The sequence below is a fragment of the Bemisia tabaci genome, chromosome 8 (genome assembly GCF_918797505.1).
Source record: "Bemisia tabaci chromosome 8, PGI_BMITA_v3".
In the NCBI taxonomy this organism is placed as follows: Eukaryota; Metazoa; Arthropoda; class Insecta; order Hemiptera; family Aleyrodidae; genus Bemisia; species Bemisia tabaci.
Window position 1 is genome coordinate 44,711,224 of NC_092800.1, and position 19,773 is coordinate 44,730,996.

The 19,773-nt window shown below is 39.1% G+C and overlaps 2 protein-coding genes across 11 annotated transcripts in view; both read left to right on the top strand.

The window, feature by feature from the left end:
* stj (voltage-dependent calcium channel subunit straightjacket) overlaps nt 1-3,500 on the top strand; it is a 57,421-nt gene extending 53,921 nt beyond the window's left edge. For all 7 annotated transcript variants that reach the window (XM_019056628.2, XM_019056622.2, XM_019056624.2 and 4 more), the window contains one exon: nt 223-3,500. In XM_019056628.2, the coding sequence (XP_018912173.2) occupies nt 223-321 (99 nt within the window). In that variant the 3' untranslated portion in view covers nt 322-3,500. The remainder of the gene's footprint in view (nt 1-222) is intronic.
* LOC109040662 (lysosomal acid phosphatase) lies at nt 3,490-18,867 on the top strand. 4 transcript variants are annotated; one of them, XM_072303687.1, is made up of 8 exons: nt 3,639-3,991; nt 8,341-8,439; nt 11,875-12,114; nt 14,167-14,346; nt 14,662-14,785; nt 14,920-14,997; nt 16,455-16,672; nt 18,587-18,867. In XM_072303687.1, exons 1-8 carry the CDS (start codon nt 3,857-3,859, stop codon nt 18,767-18,769), a joined length of 1,257 nt encoding a protein of 418 aa, XP_072159788.1. In that variant the 5' UTR covers nt 3,639-3,856; the 3' UTR covers nt 18,770-18,867. The 4 variants fall into 4 exon arrangements, with proteins under 4 accessions (XP_072159789.1, XP_072159788.1, XP_072159790.1 ...); XM_072303689.1 differs by having other exon boundaries at nt 14,167-14,244; XM_072303688.1 differs by lacking the exon at nt 14,920-14,997 and having other exon boundaries at nt 3,490-3,991.
* The last annotated feature ends 906 nt before the right edge of the window (nt 18,868-19,773 follow it).

The window sequence follows — 19,773 nt, forward strand, 5'->3', positions numbered from 1 at the left end:
CGTAAGTTGAAGTAAAATTTGCATTAGCCCAATGTCCATTTAACTGCAAATACTCTTAAGTTACTGTGTAACATAATAATTCTTTTTTACATAAATATAAATTAGAATAGTATGATCTCTTTTTATTTTTGTTCATCTGCCTATTTTAAATAGTTGTTGCCCAGGCATTGCATGTGACTAGAACACTTCATTTATTCAATTGTTATGTTTTTTTGATTCTAGGAAATAAATATTGAGCTTTGCGGTAGAGGTCTTCATATCTCGCCACAGTGGATCACCATTCTAATCAGCTTACTGGCTACTTTGCGCCTGGTGCTATGAATCACTCCTACTGTCGACCAATTAATTTTAATCATTTCATTCTCACTCACTGTAAATTCTATTGCATGTAAATTTCCAGTTCATTATGTTTTTAAGTATCAAATACTTTACCTCATTTTTTGCCTACGTTCATAATTTCTATTATATTTATAAATATTTATAAATAAATCATGAGATTTCTTGTTTTTAATTCCTGTTTTACTTTTTATTGCTCTTTTCTCATTCAATTAGTGTTGAAAAAAGGATCAAAAAGGATTTGCAGATTTAAAGAAATTGACATTTTCCGATCCAAAATTGCCGCTTGCTTGTGAGAGAACTGAACATGAATATTTCTCCAGTTTTTGAAAGAGAGGTATCGATAAGGGCCTCTTTTGGGCCTACCCTTCGTGAATTTCTTCAACCCTACGATTTTTTGCTCATCAAAGGGCTATGTATAGCAACCCTTTCTTTTAGGTCTATTTTATTTTTAGGTTTTTATTTTTTCTAAATAATTTTTTCAAAACATCTTTACAGAATGCTTCATGATGCGAAAAAATCCGCATTTTTCTTCAAAATCAGCCCTCAAACCCATATACAGGGCAGTAATAGGCCTGAGAAGATACGAAAAATGACCAAATCATGATGCATTCTGTAAAAAGAAGAGAAAAAAAATAAGTAAAAAATATAAATGAAAACCTAAAAATAAAAAAAGTTCTGGAAGTGTATTCGGGTATTATGTTTTCTTTGGGGTATTTTCCAAAAAAAGGAAGTAAATCCATTTTTTAAAACTTTGTAATGGAGAACCGATGCCATCCCCCCCCCCCCCAATGAAAAATTCTCTGAAGTCATATTTTCACTTAGTCTCAACATAACTGTGGCAGGCAGTCGATCAGAAATCTTAGACAATTTTGATTTGTAAGGAATGTCATGATGACATTTCAAGATCAAGAGTGACATACTTGAGTCTAATAATGAGTGGACGTTGGTACAAGGACTCAGCTAGCACCTCAATGAATACAAAAATTGTACATCAGTGTTGGATTACTTAACAGGATAGACTATCAACAGGTAAAAAGAAAAAAGAAGAAAGGAATAAAAAAGGCTTCAATTATTTCCAGTAGACATTTATTTTACCTATTGAAGGGGCCATGAGGCACCAGGCGAATAGATTGCATTTGATACATAAAACAGGTGAGATTGTGTCAATATCAATTGGTTCAACATGTAAACATAGCCTCAAAAGTCAATTTAGAAATCTGAGGGAACGGATCTTTTGTACCTAATAGATACTTATTTTATTCTTTCGAGTACCAAATGCCAATGTTTAGTCAAATTGTTAGGAATATTTTCTCATCTTCAGTTTCTGCAACTTAATTCCTAAAATTTTTGTTTGATGTTATGTTCTATTTTTTGAACCAAACAAGACATCTAACCACTATCGAATACGGTCCATGCAGGCCAAGCGGAAAGCGCATTCTTACAGGTCAACAAACCAGATAATTCAGGAAAAGACAATACGGTCAAAAAGAATCCCCTTTTGACCTTTTCCGAGTTCCGAGAGATCAATGACCGCGCAGCGTGTTTTGGTCGTCTTTCCACCAGGTAGCGCTTGTGGCGCTTCACCTTCCCCCACCACCGCCATCCACGCCATTGCTGTCTTTTGATTCGCTGTCGGTCGCTCACCAATAGCACCGCTATATGAGTGCGACTGCTGGTCATTGGCTGGTCATGCTGATGCTTTCACTATCGAATCACAGACAACTTGACTTCGTTATGCCAACAGATTGGACAGTCGCTTGACCAATCGCTCCATCATCCCATTCCGGACTCAGATGACGAGTGACTGCGGCTGATGGCGTCATAGCGATGGTCTTAACCCAATCTGACAAACGATGCTCCGCCCATTTCTGACGGCATCAGTCATCAGCGAAACGAATCACGAGTGGTTGCGCTGTGATGACGACAAACTGCGATTGGTGTGATTGATGGCGAAACATATGACGACTTATTTTTTCGACATCCACCATCCATGCCTACACTGCTGCGTGCCAAGTTGCTCACTGCTTTGAGATTCCCGCCGGCCTTTTTTCAATGGCGGGAATTTCAAATTTTGCCCCCCTTCCTCGCTTTAAAAAACCTGGGTCTTATTTTAAAAATCTAATTAGAGCGGGCTCATCTAGGGACTATCACCTGTTGATAACCGCAAAAACCATGGAAATTGGCCCTGTAGAACGCTCAAACGAAATGTGACAAAAAAAATTACATTGTTTAAATGAGAGAATTCGCAAATTTACCACGTAATCTGAAAAAACCTGGGTCATATTTTCAAAATCTGAATAAAGCGGGCTCATTTAGAGACAATTGCCTGTCGATAGCCGCAAAAATCATGAAAGTCGGCCCGGTAGAACGCTGAAACTAAGCGTTACCGGATATGAAAATTTAGGGGGTCTCGGAGCTTATAGTATATAGATTTGGAGTGTAGCCAAGTGCTAGAAATAATGTAACATTTGCTTTAAAAAAAACTCACATTTTTTATTAATAAACTTTGACCGCAGCTTTTCAAAGCAAGTGCACAAAGCATAAATCACATAGGCTATAATTTAATTTCACACAAGGTAACAAATTTCAGTGGTAGCAATTGATAGCAAATTTAGTGCATGTACGTCATTTTAAGTGCACACCAGTCTCACTTTTCCCCATTCGTCTTAATACTTCAGCACAAGTATGCCTCATGTTATCACTAAAATGAGCGCATATTTATAACCATCAGATCACATTTTATCAATTATAATGTGCACGTGTGTTTGATCACTTGTTTATCGTTCTTTTTAAAATCCCCTCTTCATGCTATTCAGCAAATTGAGTTGCAAGATCGTGTAAAGCACCATTACCGCGAAATTATTTTCAAAAGTGATTGTGAAACTAGTGTTTTTATAGGTACATTACAATTTGACAGCCATACTTAAAGGATTTACTCTCCATGTCCGTTTGAACTCTGGTTATCACTTCTCAGGCATGTAGAATTGAAGGCTTTATGTTTTCAGTACCTAGGTACCATTTCAACACTCGAGACTGTCCGAGCATTATATTCACAAAAATGTGAGGTTAATAAGCAGTTTTCCTTCCATCTCTCTAATTCAAACTGAAAAAAAAAAAAAAAAAAAAAAAAAAAAAAAAAAAAAAAAAAACAGAACAGATAACACTTATACAAACGGATGTTTCAAAGTTTTTGTGAACATTAATCATGCTTATCAATTCTTAACCCCCTGCTAAAAACGTCATTTTCCTCTCATGGGAGTATTTATAATGCAACAGTGATACCGTCTGATAATTCTTTAAAATGACTGACTATTTTAATATAACATGTAGTTACAGTTTTTTTTACAATTCTAAGTCATGCAAAAAGTTTCGTGCCGTTAAAGAAAGTGAAGCAAAACAGAGCGAGAAAATTTAATTATCAGAAACGTCATCTACAACTGGCAACGTCAACCATTACTGGCGCGCTACGTATTGTGCGATCTATTGCCGTGAATCTATTTGCAATAAGGCCAGCATCATGCAATATAAACCGAAAATATGGAGCTGGTTTCTGGTGATAATTATTGTGATCTCTGTTGTTACTGCCGGTGTTCGATTCTGTATTTTTAGAGGTGGATCTTCCGCTGAACCAACCCTGCGGTTCGTCAGCATAGTGAGTATGATTCTGATCAATTATTCATATAAGTTTCTTTGGCTGTCAGTAGTAAAAAATTAAGTAAGATCTAAAGTCAGTTTTCACGATCTTAAAGAGATCCTGCCCCCTCCCGCGTGTTCTCTAAAACGCACCCACGCGCAAACCAATTTTTTTTTTTTGAAACATGTTACGCTTAGTAGGGCCGTTCGAAAATGTAAGGCTCACAAAATATATTTTCCCAAAAAATGTTTTTTCTTTCTTTTTCTTTTACAAATATTAAACTTTTTCCATTAGTTGGACTGCGGTAGGTAAGTAGAAAGAAACCAAACCATATAAGCTATTGCTTTTGATTGACCATTTTAATTTTTTACATGAAAACGGATGTGCGGATTTTTATGCAAATTTCAGTGAATTTTCTGCATAGTATGAAACAAATTTCTCCACATTTTTAAAGGAATCCGCACAAAAGTTCTCTTATAAAAAATGAAATTTCCCCGGTTAAATTTGGCAATAGCTGATGTGGCTTGGTTCCTTCCTGCTAATCATGGTCAAAATTAAGGTATAACCCGTCCCCATATTATTAAATGCGTTTAGCTATATTCATCATGAAAAATATTTTTCTTGAAGCTCTCACGGCTAGACCGAGTCCCTGACACTTTGACAAAGCGGCCTTTAATTTAAAAAGACTCGACTTTTACTCTTACACCCGCATTGAAAAAATTGGTAATCCAGAATCGCGCGAAAGGCCTAAGAAAATATATAAGGCGCGAAAAAGGCACAAGGATTGCGCGAATAGAAACCTGAACATCTGTTACAGAAATGCGCCAATTCAAAATGAAGTTAATTTGAGGTAGAAGTTTGGCAAAACAGGAAAAAGTTCGAAAATAAATGCATTTTTATGTTAATGCTAGTTTAGGTTAGTGTGTTGACAAGTCATCGACGTCTTACCTTCTGATGATAAATGAAGCGAAAAGATTTGAATAATGATCGTGGGTATAAAGAACTTTCCGAACTTTTCTCGAAAAAATAGTTAATCGGGAGAAACGAGGCAACGTTGGAATGCTCACTTGGAATGCGTCGTAACACAAAATGGGCCTTTTAAGCTATATTATTCTAAATCCAGTTCGAACAATCGCGCCAATACAGGGCGGCCAGCGTTAAAAGTATATTAGCGCCTGCGAGACCGTTGGAATACTTCACGCATTGCGCCAAACGGCAAGGTCAGCGTGGAGCCCATATTAGCGCCTACAAGACCGCATGAATACTTCTCGCATTGCGCCAAACGCAGTGCAGTCGGTCAGTTGGCTTAAAAGCGTACTAGCGCCTACAAGACTGTAGGAATGCTGTGGGACTTCGTGTCATCATTCTTGACTTTCTGCTCCAGTTTCTACTATAATGAAATGGGAAATATGTAGCCCCAATAGAACGATTCAGAAATTCGGATGATATTCAATTTTTTTGGTTACATTAAAAGAAAACAGAGAGAACGATTGAAAATATCGCGTCGCAATTTTTGATACTTTTATTTGAGATCATTTCGGTAAGTTTGCGGAAACTTTTCAGAAAAACTGTGTGTAGCTTTTTTAAAAAAATTATTAAAAATAAATCATAAAAGTGGTGCATAACGCTGCAATCAGAGATAAATATACGTTTTCTTTCGGGTGCACGCATCGGGTTTTAATCCATTCATCTCTTATAAAACTTGAACATGGTTGTTCTACGATTTTTTACGTGTAGTTTTTTTCAGTGGATGGCCCCCGCATAGCGGCCACAGGCCCCTGGTTTACTTTGTAAATGTTCACGAAAGCTAGGCCATTCGTGCTGCGAGGGCTATCCATCGAAGAGAGACGTGCCCGTAAATGAGGAGGAAATGAACAGTCCCTCGCGATGTAGTTATCTACCACAAACTATCAAGGTTGCCAGATTGGCGCTTTCTCGTTGAATATCGGGTATTCGCGCAAACATGTGATTTTTCAGTGCCAGCAAAATTAGCACAATCCTGTCCAACTCCAAAAATGTCAAAAGAGCACTGGAAAAAAAAACACATTGGATCTAGAGTCCAGACTCTTGAAAACATTGACAAGAAAAAGGACTCTTACTTCGATCAGATTTGAGCTTAAATCGGAAGGAAATCCGCTCAAATTAAGAGGCTTGGTTCTTGATTTAAACTTAAATCTGATTGAATCAAGAGTGTTTTTTCTTGTCGATGTTTTTAAGAGTCTGGACTCTAGATCCAATGTGTTTTTTTTTCCAGTGAGGGCATTCGCGCAATCCTACCTCAGCCCAAAAAAATGTCTTCGACCAGTGGCGTGGCGTGACTATATCCGGTAGGCGTTCGGTAGGAGTGTTAACTTTAGGACGGGGGGGGGGGGCGCTCAGAAAGGTTCACTCCCCTTCCTTAAAGGGGGGTTCAGGGGGCCTCCCCCGGAAACTTTTTAAAAAATGAAGCCGCAAGAACACGATTTTAACCCTTTCTGGTGAAAATTGTGCCGGTAAATTGTCATTGAAATTTTGTTCTTTTTACTGATCGTTTTCCTGCAATTTATTTTGTTAAATCATAACGTATTTTCGCAACACGCACCTGCAGAGAGAGGTGGGAGAGGGAGACTGGTAAACTGGGAGATGCGGCCCGCAGGCGCAGGGGGGGAAGCGGAGGGCGAATCGCGGCATAGAGAAATTCGGCGGTTCGCAAACCCCTGCGGACCACTGCTATAGGAAACAGCCGGACTGATGAGCGGCTCTCCTCTCTCGTTCTTTTCCCCTCCCTTTTCTCTTTGCTGTGTTCCCTGCGCGAGCGCGGTCCGCACTCGTCTCCGAACCCAATGCTCACGCTCCGCTCTGCGCCGCGCGCCGGTGCCTCTCCTCTCTCGTGTACCCTTTGCCCCTTCATCATTGCACCCAGGTTCTCTTTCCTCACCGTACGCAGATCATCCAGGTTCGGTAGCCGGTGCGGACCACGCGTCACAGGATTTTCTCTCTCCGCCGCGCCACATGCCGATGTCGGAAGCCAAGCGCCCGATACTTATTTGCGATCTACTATTCTGTATTCTGTATTGCTTCCCACATTCTTAGCCATAATTTATTAATTGTTTCAAAATATTTTAGGGTGTTCGGCGAACACTGCGAACCTATGGACGCCACGCCACTGTCTTCGACATTGAATCCTTTACAAGTAAAACTGATACTAACTCATTTCCCTTCTTCATGTAGTTTTGCCTCCTTGCCGACTTAAGTCCCGTTACCCGTTATGCTTTTAAAAAGCAGCCAGATTTTCCTTCAAAATACAAGATAGGCAAAAGATAATGGGCCTGTTGCATGCAAGAGATACAGCCGTGCGAATAGACTATTTAGTGGTTAAATGACACGAAAATTACAATGCTCACATTAAAAAAGTCTGAAATACACTCCTTTTTGCGCAATTGCGTGTCAGGAACGCGCTTTTTCAAATTTCCCGCGTCTGAGGGCAGTTTTCTAACGGAAACAATTAACGGCAACTCGCGGCTATTTCCGGTCAACTAAAACTGACAACATAACCTAAAAATCGGAGCTCGTGATATCGTGAAATGAAATGTAGAAGGATTGCGTTGGATATTTAAAAGTTGATCGATTTGGTTACTGCATAAAGCGTATATGGACCACTTTAAGAGATCACGTTGGGTTTGTAAACAAACTGAAGGAAAAAATAACAACAACAACAACAACGACTCGACATCTTCCGGAAATCACCGAGCCCGCCGTTTGCTCGTTTCCGGTGATTAGAAAACTGCCCCCAGACGCGGGAAATTTGAAAAAGCGCGTTCCTAACAACGCAAATTGCGCAGCAAGGAGTGTATTTCAGACTTTTTTAATGTGACCATCGTAATTTTCATGTCATTTAACCACTAAATAGTCTATTCGCACGGCTGTATCTCTTGCATGCAACAGGCCCATTCCGTGTTTTACATTACCTAGTTGCATTTTTGTGGTAAACGAACATTAAGACTTGGGCTAGATAGCTCTTAAGACTCTCATTTGCACTGAGTTAAGCAGAAAGGAACCAACCCACATTTTGGAAAAAATTGAGTTATGAGTGGTTTTGAACTCAACCACTGCTCTACTATCTATCGCCGAAAATTCAAAGTTTTTGTTGGAACCAATTTTGCAGAAATTGAACTCGAAGTTTATCTTTTACATTGAGTCTTATGCAGGAGCTAAACTTTAAGCCTTTTTTTCTCGGTTCGATCCCGATGTGGCTTGGTTCCTTTCTGTTTATCTCCGTCCATTTTGATATAACTTACATCAATCTTAAATTCGTCGAAATGACGTAAGGTTTGTAGAATGGCTCATTTTTGCTGACTCAATTTGCTGACTCAATTTGCTACTTCTAGATTCATCGGCACGGAGACAGAGCCCCTGAGGCTTCATATCCCCTGGATCCGTACAGAGCCGACTCGTTTTGGCCGGAGGGACTCGGAGCTTTATTGCAGGTATTAACATCATGAATTTTGTCTTTTCTTTTTTTAAATTTTTCATACTTACGCAAGGTAGATTTACACAGGTATGGAAAAGTTGAAAATTTCCCATGAGCCTCAGTACGTGTCACATGACTACGTGACGTAGGTTAAGGGGCCCGTTTTTTAATTAAATTACAATCAAATTAAAATTCAAACGTTTGTGCGTTTAAACGTTAAAATTAATATCGCATTATCAAAATTGTGCAAAAAATCCCACAAAATTTTGACAAACGATAAACCGAACATAATAAATCAAAATAATCAAAACATTCAAAATGGCTGACGTTAAGGGGCCGCTGGAGAGCCAATCAGAGGCCAGTTGTTTAGTTCTGTCCATACCTGTGTAAATCTACCTTGTTTAGTTATTAGAACAGAAACTCTCAAATGAGGGGCTTGGAGGACAAGGCGCATAAATGCAGTGTTTGAAAAGATTGAGATATTAATTACTTCAAGTAAAACTAATCTTAACGCATATTTTGTGAAAAATTGGCTCCCGAATTCCAATTTTTAAGCATCAAAAAGTCAGTTCGGACTTTCTTCCCACCAGATGGATCCACATGATTTCGAAACTTCAAACACGTATTTCCCGAAGTAGCAAAAACTGTACTTCTGCGCCTCGTCCTCCAAACTCCTTAAGTCTACCTTTCCTCGAATCTTAATTAAAAATTGTATTTTTTTCAGTATCAAAACCATCATTCAAATTGTTCCCCTTTAATTTATTTTTCTACGAGGATTTCACTCTTCGTCATAGCTCTCACGGGTTTCAGGACATTTTGTCAACGATTTTTTGTCCGCGCACCTTTTTTGTCCAGTAGTTTACGCCCACACGTAAAATAAGCAACAGTGACTTGGTCCAAGCGTTATATTTTAGTCGGTATGTAAAATTATATTGACAATATAGAAATGAGAAATTGAGAGAGAAAGAGGTGTTGTTATGGTTGCTCATTTTCTAAATGAATATTATTACTTTCCTTTTGAATCATCTTTTTTAATTGTCATTGGTGAATATTTGGTTTTATTTCAATCCTTGAAATAGTTAGTTAGTTAGTTATTATAATTTTAAGACATTCAGCGACTCAGGCTATTAACGTCTTTACAAATAATTTTGAAAATGGGAGTATAAACGAAAATATATTCGGTGTACAATATACCTTATATATGTGTAAGTACTTTTTTTTTATTTTTTTAATTTTTTCTTTACGAAATTATTAATTCATTTTGAAAACATTTATATTTTTAAAACGTGACAAATATTTGTAAAACCTTTTCCAAGCGACATTCATCTCAATGAGCCGCAGTTGTGCCAACAGAAACTGAAAAATGAATAAAAGAGGGGAAAAAACCAAGAAACACGCAATCTTTAGTTTTAACCCATTTGTACATCGATCTTTTAGAGTCAAATACGTCAAATTTTGAGCATTCGGTTGCGCGTACACCTCGCTGCAGCACAATAAAAGCACAAAATGTAAAAGAAAAAATTAAAGTGCTTTGGAAATCATTAAATTTGACACGGAACCACCAATATTTAAAAAGCACACATTATATTATTATCCTCCTTTGATAAATTGTTACATATTTTTTTCCCATCAATTTAAATAAGAATAAGCAAGCCGAGTGCGCAAACATTTCAAAATCATAAGTTAAAAAACGCTGACTATGTGAGTATAAATAGGTATTAAAGCCTAACAAAGCGGAGCGGCGGCGCGCGGCGTGCTGCCTGCGCGAGAGGCTCACTGGCGCCTACAAACCTAAATGGATACTTCACGCATTGCACAATGCTTGAAGTATCCACTTAGGTTTGTAGGCGCCAATGCGCGTTTCGTGCTGGCCGCCCGCCCGCCGTGCGGCGGCGCGGCGCCTGAAGCAACTATTTCACAACAGAGGTGTTGCACAATATCATATGAAATTGAACGTATTAAGAATGACAGGCATCCTTTAAAAGTACACATCTTTCCTCGCAAAATAAATCAAAATACTTATCGTACACAGGAAAAATCTAAGAGCCTTTAGCTGAGGCAAATATAGAGGTTTATCCGGTTCAGGTATAACAAGGTGGGAATTTCTTGAAAGATAATTAAGTCCTGTTACACAAAGAGGTGTAGAGAGTTTTAGTGAATTTTGTCTCATCGAATTGACGCTCTCCCATTTTTACCAAAACTCTCAACTACATATTATTCTCCGTTAGACCAAACAGACCAAACAAAAAAAAAAAAACAAGCAAACCCTCATTCTTTCAAGACATTATACATTTTCATCCAAAAACGTCGTGAGCAATGGTCGTTTGTATTTACATGTGGGCCAATTAACTTTGGGTCTCAACTGGCACGTGGCCGAAAAAACGCGCGGACGTAAATTACTGGAAAAAACAGGTGCGCGGACAAAAAATCGTTGACAAAATGTCTTATAACCCTCTCACGTACATAATTGGCTTGCAGTGGTGAGTACCTAAACAACGGCTCTTTTATTTCGCGATAAAATATGAGCAAGTTCAAATTTTTTACCGCTACAGTAAATTCATTTGGGAAAGTTAGAAAAGGGAGAAGAATGTGCTGGCCTGAAAAAAAAAAAAAAATGGAAGTAAAATTTAAGGAGAACAGCGGAGATGGTATGATCTGTGCGCTTTAATTAGCAATCTTCACTGCACGGTAAAACATTTTTAGCAATATTTGCACCCCAGAAAGCAGGAAAGCTAGAGCTGGAATTATCGTTACGACTGCCAAGATAAGGTAAACCTGCAGAAAACCTGGCATTTTTTACTAAACTCTACGCAATTTTCTTAATTTTCGACCGGACGTATCGGCTCGCTGTAGCTACCGAGTGTTCATTTTTTGGAGGGGGGGAGGGCTTCTGGTGAGTGAGAATATTGCTGAAGAAATTATTCCATGATGCATTTTACACCTTCCCTCAAACAGAAAGTCCTCAAATTATTTTTCCAATTTTCCGATTTTTCAAATAAAAACGGAACAAAAAAATATTCTAGAGTATTCATTTAAGAAAAAATAATATCAAGGATACCTAAGGACTAAGGACCATATTCTCTTTTCGAAGTCTCTAATAGATATAAGTGCCTTTTTTATTCATATTATGTGTAATTTAGAAAAACTTGTGGAATACGGGTACAATTCTGCTGTGCTAATGAAGAACGCCGTATGAACATTCGACAGTTGCCTGTCCCGGAGAAAACATGTATTTTTGAAGAGACTTATGCATATTTTTCTTTGAAATATATCCAGATATTTCAGATTTAGATGTGAGGAAAAATCTCTGAAAAATTGGAAGAAAAATACTCAGAATTTTCTCAGTAAATTCGTTTTTTATTGAAGGAGTTACGGCAAAATCTGAACGGCGTTTTTCCTTAGAACGGCAGAATTGGTCTTGATGATCACTGTTTTATGATTTGTTTTTTAGAGTGGGAAAATTGGTTTACACAGGTTGGGTACCTTTTTACGGCAACGCTACGACGGATTCCTGGCAGCCAAGTATTTGCCAGCAGAGATTTTTGTCTTCTCCAGTTTCCATGATCGATGTTTAATGAGCGCAAGCCTTGTTTTGGCGGGGCTCTATCCTCCACTCGGGACTCAACTTTGGAATCCAGATTTAAAGTGGCAGCCAATCCCCATCCATACTGTTCCTTTGACACACGACGATGTAAGTTATCGTGCGTTTATTCGTCCATTTATCTCAGTGTAATAGACACGTGGACCGCGTTTCGCAGAGAAGAACCAAACCATATGGACTGCATTTTGCAAAAAGGAACTAAGAGCATTCCAATGTTACTGGGATTGTGCAACATACATGCTTTGCAATAAAATTACTAAAATAATGAAACAAATCAGATTTACATGGATGATTTTCGTCTTGAATTCATAGTCTATCGAAAGTAAATATAAAACTTGTATCGATGACCGGTTTATATTTGCAGGGTGAAGAAAGTTGCACAATCTCAGCGACATACTGGAATGTTTTTGGTTCCTTTTTGCAAAATGCAATCCGTATAAGCCAAGGTACATAAGGTATAACTCATCTGATCGTCTTTTATTATAAACGTGGGATCCGATTTTTGACTTTGGTTGGTTTTATTACATTATTTAAAGTGTCTTGATGGAAGGATCGGTATCGTTTCCAAAAATGTCCAATATTGTTTGATATATTATTTTAGCCTTGAATATGTACCCATTTTATCATGAATTGTTCTACTATCTATACTATAAGCTCCAAGACCTCCTAATTTTGCGAAACTGGTAACGCTTAGTTCCAGCGTTCTACCGGGCCGATTTTCATGATTTTTGCGGCTATCGACGGGCAATTGTCTTTAGATAAGCCAACTCTTTTCAGATTTTCAAAATATGGCCCAGGTTTTTTTATATTACGTGGTAAAGTTGCGAATTCTCCCATTTAAACAATGTAAATTTATACTTTTTGTCATAGTTCGTTTGAGCGTTCTACCGGGCCGATTTCCATGATTTTTGCGTAAATCGACTGGTAATAGGCCCTAGATGAGCCCGCTGTAATCAGATTTTGGAAAAAGGACCCAGGTTTTTTTAAAATCACGTTATAAAAGTGACTGAGTTTACAGAATGCTCCGGTACTGCTACCGCTATGCGCGGGAGGATGCGCAGTGGTCGAGGAGGTTGCGCAGTAGCTGTGTAGCCTGCGCATCAGCTCTACACTTATCTACACAAGATTCGTGTTAACATCCTCACGTCGAGCGGTGGCCGAGTCGTCGGAGACGTCGGATGCGTCCACTCTAAACTCGGTATGGGTTCGATCCCCGACCTATGAAAAATTTGATTATTGCTTGACTATCACTATTCATTGTTTTACTGCAATATTTCATCAAGCAGTCATTCCAAAACGCGTCCTTTCAATTTTAAAGTAATTTTAAGTAAAGTTTAAAATTAAAGTATACCTCATATCGTAATTTTTTAGGGGGAAAATAAAACTAACACTGATAGGAGGGTAAAAATGGGGCCGCGAAGCGCCTTCAGGGGGTTGGGCCGCGTAGCGGCCAGGGGGCGTAGCCCCCTAGTCACTACTAACGAGTCACTTTTATAGCGCTTCTGCGTGCTCTGTGACACCCAACCGGCACTGATAGCGATCCTGCCACAGCTCTTCCGGCAGATCGCATCTCTATACTCTCTGTATTTTTCTACTCACTGATCAAAATCCCTGAAGTTATTTTTGTCGTGAAATAGAATGAACAAGAGCTCCATCGTGACCACAAGTGAACCGCGTACAGCAGGAAGGAACCAAGCCACGCCAGATATTGCCAAATTTAATTGGGCAATTTAATTTTTTAAGTGAAAACGGTTGTGCGGATTTTTTTGGGTTGCAAATTTCAGCGAATTTTCTCCGTGATACGGAGCCAATTCCTTAAAATTTCCTTAAATTACAGCATTACATGTGTAATGTCAGGGAGATTGTAATTCAGAACACCGGATCTAGATGTTGCCTAACATCTCATTTATATATTTATTTATTTCTTTGCAGTTTTGAAAAAAACGAATTCTTTGGTGAAAAATGCGAATTAGGAGAGTCAGAATGCCCAAGTCTGATCTGAATACATGGGAAGAACTTATCCTAGCACCTGCTATCACAACAAAAGATTCAGGTTAAAAGCTTGGCTTGAATTCCCTGTGATATGAAGGAGACCATACATATTTTATGTTTTTATCATGAGTTTTTCATTTTCCTTCTCAGATCATTTGCGTATCAAAACGTTGTCCACTCTTGTCAAAGGAAGAAGCCAAATGGCTAGCCACCATTCAACTGAAACTGGTAAAAGATCAAGAACTTCTTATGAACATTTCAAAAGGAACTGGCCTTGACATGAGTAAAATCTTAAACGTCTACTATGTAGATGACAATTTGAAGGTCGTGGTACGTAAAATAATTTTCCAATAGGAGTTTCAAACATTTCGTTGAAAATTAAACGATCATTCTCTCTATTTTAAACAAATTAAAAAATGCCTCGACAATTTATGATTTTTTTTTCAATTTCTTTTATTTTTTACTTTCTTATTTCAATGTGTTTTTCTTTACAAAATTGTACAATAGCAACAGAGAGGAAGCAATGGGAACTGTAAGTTGAACTTAATATTTTAACTTTATAATTTTACTGACAAAGAGTTTCAGAGGATTTTACACCATGAGTAGAGACTGAAATGATACTAAAGTCATTCTTCATTTTCATAGGAGGAGCAAGGTCTTCCACTACCTGAGTGGGCTCATACTATTAATCGGGATAGACTCCGCTCACTCAGCGATATCGGAGTCTTGAAACATTTCGCAACACCCACTATGATCAAACTTAAATCAGGTATCGAAATATTATTGATCCATATATCAAAATGCTACTTGTATACATGACATAATAATATTTCATTTCATCTAAATATTTGTAGTATAGTGTAACAGTGCATAGAAGAACTAATAGCACACCTCTTCTTTTAGTTAGAACGCTATTCGTTCCAAGGAAGGAAAGTGGTCGTGGCAGTGTCAATATTGGTTCCTCCTCTCAAAACTACTCTTGCAAGATTTTCACTATTTCATAGATGTCAATGGAGAGGCTTGGAGAACAAGGCGCTTAAGTGCCGTTTTTACTATTTCGAAAAATACGTGTTCGAAGTTTCGATATTACATGGATCCTCATGGCGGAAAGGAAGTTCAAACTGACTTTTTGATGCTTCAAAGTTAGAATTTAGGAGCGAATTTTTTTCACAGAATATGCATAAAGACTAGTTTTACTTGAAATCATTGATATCTCATTTTCTTCAAAAACTGCATTTATGTGCCTTTTCTTCCAAGCTCCTCAATTATTCAAAATCTTAAAAAATATCTTGCATCGCGCGAGCAGTATATAGAAACGAGAAATTCGGCAATTAAGTACACGCGGTCAGTTTTTACTTTATCGAGAACTCTATCGAGCAATTGGATGTATCTCTATCAAACGGAACTATGTGCATTATGACGTGAGCCCTGTTATGCACATTTTCTTATGGGTCTCAGGGATCATGTCTTAATGCACATAGTTCCGTTTTGCAGAAATACGTCCAATTGGTCTCGCCAATAACAATTTTCCATAATTTGCCAAACCAGATTGTTGCAACATTACCTCTTAGACTATTAATATCGATAGTCGATTATTTGTTTTAAGAGTGCAAATCTCCGAAATTAATACTGAAACCTTAGAAATTCGACGACTCTATGATCTTGGTTTCCCTACCGCGGGTGCAGTGCGGAACGCAAGTGCAGGGTCTGTGCACCTCTAGATTTGTGATCTTAGTCGTTCAGTGATGAAATTCTCGGACGAAGGATACAGGTTCTTAAATTGGACCATTATCCTTGAGATAAAGTGCACGCTCTAGTTAGAGACCTCTTCAACGATTTTCCACGAAAAGCACCCAGTGCGACACTTACCCACAAAAACAAAACCTTTCATTTCCTTCAAAAAATGTCAGAGTTAAGAAAAAAGTCAGGAAATGTCAACGTTTTGCCTAAAGACTAATCCGTGATGTGTCGCGCGGCCCTCTAAAATGAATATATATTGGAACTATGGCACGAACTCCTCATTCATTCTTTCATCGTGACAATTCTTAAGGACACAGGAGGACAGGACCTTGGCTCTGGGAGCGTTTCAGCATTTTCTGTTACAAAAAGCACATGCCGTTTTATTCAGAGAATGTCAGAGTTAGGAAAGGTCAGGAAATGTCAACGTATTGCCTAAATACTAATCCGTGCTGTATCGCTGCCACCTGAAATAAACACATATTTGAACCATGGCACCAACTCTTCATTCAGTCTTTCATCGTGACGATACCGAAATACTGCGTGACGCAGAGCTGATTCATTATATTTTATATTTTAATTTTATCAAGTTTTTGGCAGGTAACTTACAATTAGTATTTCAGGATCTGTTGAGTCTTGTTCGATCATTAAGTTTTTCGTCACTGCGCTTATTTAGCTTTTTCTTTTCGTTGTTTTTGCAGGTGTTCTCATAAAGGAGATCTTGATGAACATGGAACTTAAAGCAAATGCACGGGAAAGATTTGAGCGTCGGCTACATTTATACTCTGCCCACGATGGTACCATTGCTTATCTCTGGCGTGGTCTAAGCGTTACCTCAGAAATTGAGAGATCATCCCTTTCCTATGGAGCAGCTCTGATAATTGAGCTACACGAAATCAATGGCAAACATCAAGTGAAAGTAGGCTTCGTTTCAATTTTAGTTTGACCCCTTCGATGCCCAAGACTTCTTTTATACGCGCGAAGCTCCCAGTACCCAAGTACCAATTTTCAACGGAAGGATCATCAACAGTCAGTGATCAACAGATCAATTGGGGCAGCCCCCGAGGGTTGGGCTTTTTTGATGCCAAGGGGGGCACCACTAGGGTTGGGCAACGCGGAAGCCAAGTGGGGCAGCCCCTGAGGGTTGGGCTTCTTCGATGCCATGGGGAGTAGCGGTAGCCCCCATGGGTTGGACTTCTTCAATGCCAGGGGGCAGCTCCTAGAGTTGGGTTGCTAGGAAGTCAGGCTGGGCAGCCCCCGGGGGGTTGGGCTTCTTGGATGCCAAGTGGGGCAGCTTCCAAGGGAATGGCTACTTCTAAGCCGGGGGGGTGGGACATCCCCTAGGCTAGTGCTGCTTGGATGTCAGGCGGGGCAGCTGCTGGGGGGTTGGGCTCCGTGAATGCTAAGTGGAGCATTGTGGCTAGTCAGCTATTGTGGCTCCACAGGGCTGGGCTCCTTGTAAGTCAAGGGGGCAGGCCCTGAGGGTTCGACTGTTTAGATGGCAGGTGGAGCACTGCCGGAGTCTGGTTTTACTGGATGCCCAGTAGGTCCGCCCTCGGGGGTTGGTCCGCTTGGACCTCAGGGCTGCAGCTCTTGGGGGTTGGGACTCTTGGATGCCAGGTTGAGCACCCCCTGAGGTTGGGCTTATTAGATGTCAGGTGGGGCACGCCCGGAGGTGTTGCTCCCTATAAAACACGTATCTTATTCCAAAATTGTTGCCCTGTTGCCTTGGGCAATGATTCGCCTTCAATTAGCCGGCTATGCAAAACGACTGTCGTGACGCACGAATAGTGGTATCAGAATTTTACATTAAGATTACGCAGTGTTTTGAAGGCGCTCCTCTGTAACCTGTCTGGGTGGCCATGTAGAATGGTGTTGAGCAAAAATGTTCATAATTTTTGAGTTTTCAATCGAGCCGTAAGTTTGGACAGTGCCTGAAAAACATCATTTTGTGTTCTAAGATTTTTTTGTCTTTCAGTCTTATTTGTAAGACTGATAAGAATTGTAAGCTTGACACTTTTTTTTCAGTCTTTAAATGATCTAAACTCTCCGACAGCAGGTTTAATACACTATTTCCAAAAATGTTTATCCTTTGATAAAGTGTCAATTTTTAGTGCCGAAAACGCAAATCTTCGTATTTATGCTGTATTTTCTGTCAGCTCGAGAGATTATTCAAAATGCTGATTTAGTCTGATATTCTTACTATCCTCAAGAATTATTATCCTTCTGCATACAATGAAGAGGAATGCAGACAGTTTCTTTACTCTCCTGGAAAATCGTGTTATCCGAGATACGCACTTCTGCACTCTCACCATCGATATATGCCATTGATTTTCCTAAATGCAGCTAAGTGTTTTTTAGGGAAGAGCGCGATAAAGTGGCTCCTTATTGCCAAATGGACGTATTTATTCTGAAAGGAACCAGAGACGGGTAGAAAAGAAGGAGCGTGCTTGTTAGTTGAGGACCGTAAGAATGCATGATAATTATTGGGCGCCAGTGACGTCAGCGGCGACCATGAAACTCGGGAACGACGATCCGAGGCATTAACTCATGAGCCCTGTTCACAACGCTCGTGTCACATGCCCATGGCTCATGAGTTAGGATACCTTGGCGCTCATTCCATGCGATTTAATTGAAAATCCTACTTTTCCATTGATCTAATTAATCATGCTTGGTGGGTGATTCGAGAGGACTAGAATACGAATTATTTTTATTATGATTTTCCATCATTTACGACTTTCTTTTTTTTCTCATTTTAGGAGATCATGATATTTTCCTGTGCTGACTTTACTCCTCGTTTTTCTCGCGTGATTTATATTGTGTATCATTTCAGATACTTTACAAAAGGAGCCACCTCGATGACAATTTGATGGTGCTGAAAATCGAAGGCTGCAAGGACAGTCGGGGCAAGGAAACTGGTGATTTGTGCGATCTCGATATTTTCTCATCGGCACTACAACATGTCGCTATCGACAACTTCGAAAAAGCCTGCGAAATTCCAATAGAGCAAACCTGATTTCACAAATGCCCCGATATGAACTTTTTGCTCTATACTTCTATTGAAGAGGGAAGTATTTCAGCACAAAAATGACAAAATAAATGTATCAGCTTTGACGCAGTCTATAATGTATTTTTAAATTTTTCATCTGAATACCGATAGATACACTGCGAGAAAGAAGGATCTGTTTTTTAAGGCTCCTCTTTTTTGTTTTATACCATAATTCAAACCCACACCCATTTTATGAATTCTCTCGAACGCCGAGCAAACAAGTCTCCCTCATACGAGTATAATTAGTTTTATGAAAGGCTTACATTTTTATCAAAATACAACACGAAATTCCTTGTTATGGTACACATATAACCTTGGATTTTGGCATCCTCCCCCCCCCTTTGAAATTCAGACACAGACCCCATTTCTCAATATGCAGGCAACTTCTTACTCGAATATTCACAAAATGTTAAAGATTTTCTCTCGCAGAAAGCACGTTTTCCCGCAAACACATCCCTTCCCAAACAGCTGCAGCTTTGCATTTCTCAAATTTTCAGCGGTGATTATGCTTGAAGATGTTCGTTTTCCGATCCAACCTCGTTGACACTGTTTTATGTTTGCATTTTAAAGTATTTAAAGAACGTATATGTCACGCCCGCCGTAAATGAACACAAATGTCGATGGCTCCACGCGAAAAGGCGCTTATTTACCTCGATTGCAACGTTGCGAACCACAGTTAATGCTTTAATTTGAATCAATATATTTTAAAAGATAAGCTCCGATTTTCTGAAAAATTTACAATAATTTTATGAAAGATTTTAGTTGAAATCACGGGAAATTTCAACGTGATATAAAATTCAGTCCTCTTTCTCTTTTTTTATTTTACCGAAAAAAAAACATGGTCCCTGATTCACCAAGTAAGGTAACTTGGAATTGACCCGCTTAGTGCGATTTTCGAGTCCGGAAGGCTCCGCGAGTCCCTCGCTTAGAGCTATCCGCTGAAAACGCTCCAGAGAGAAACTCAAAAAGTG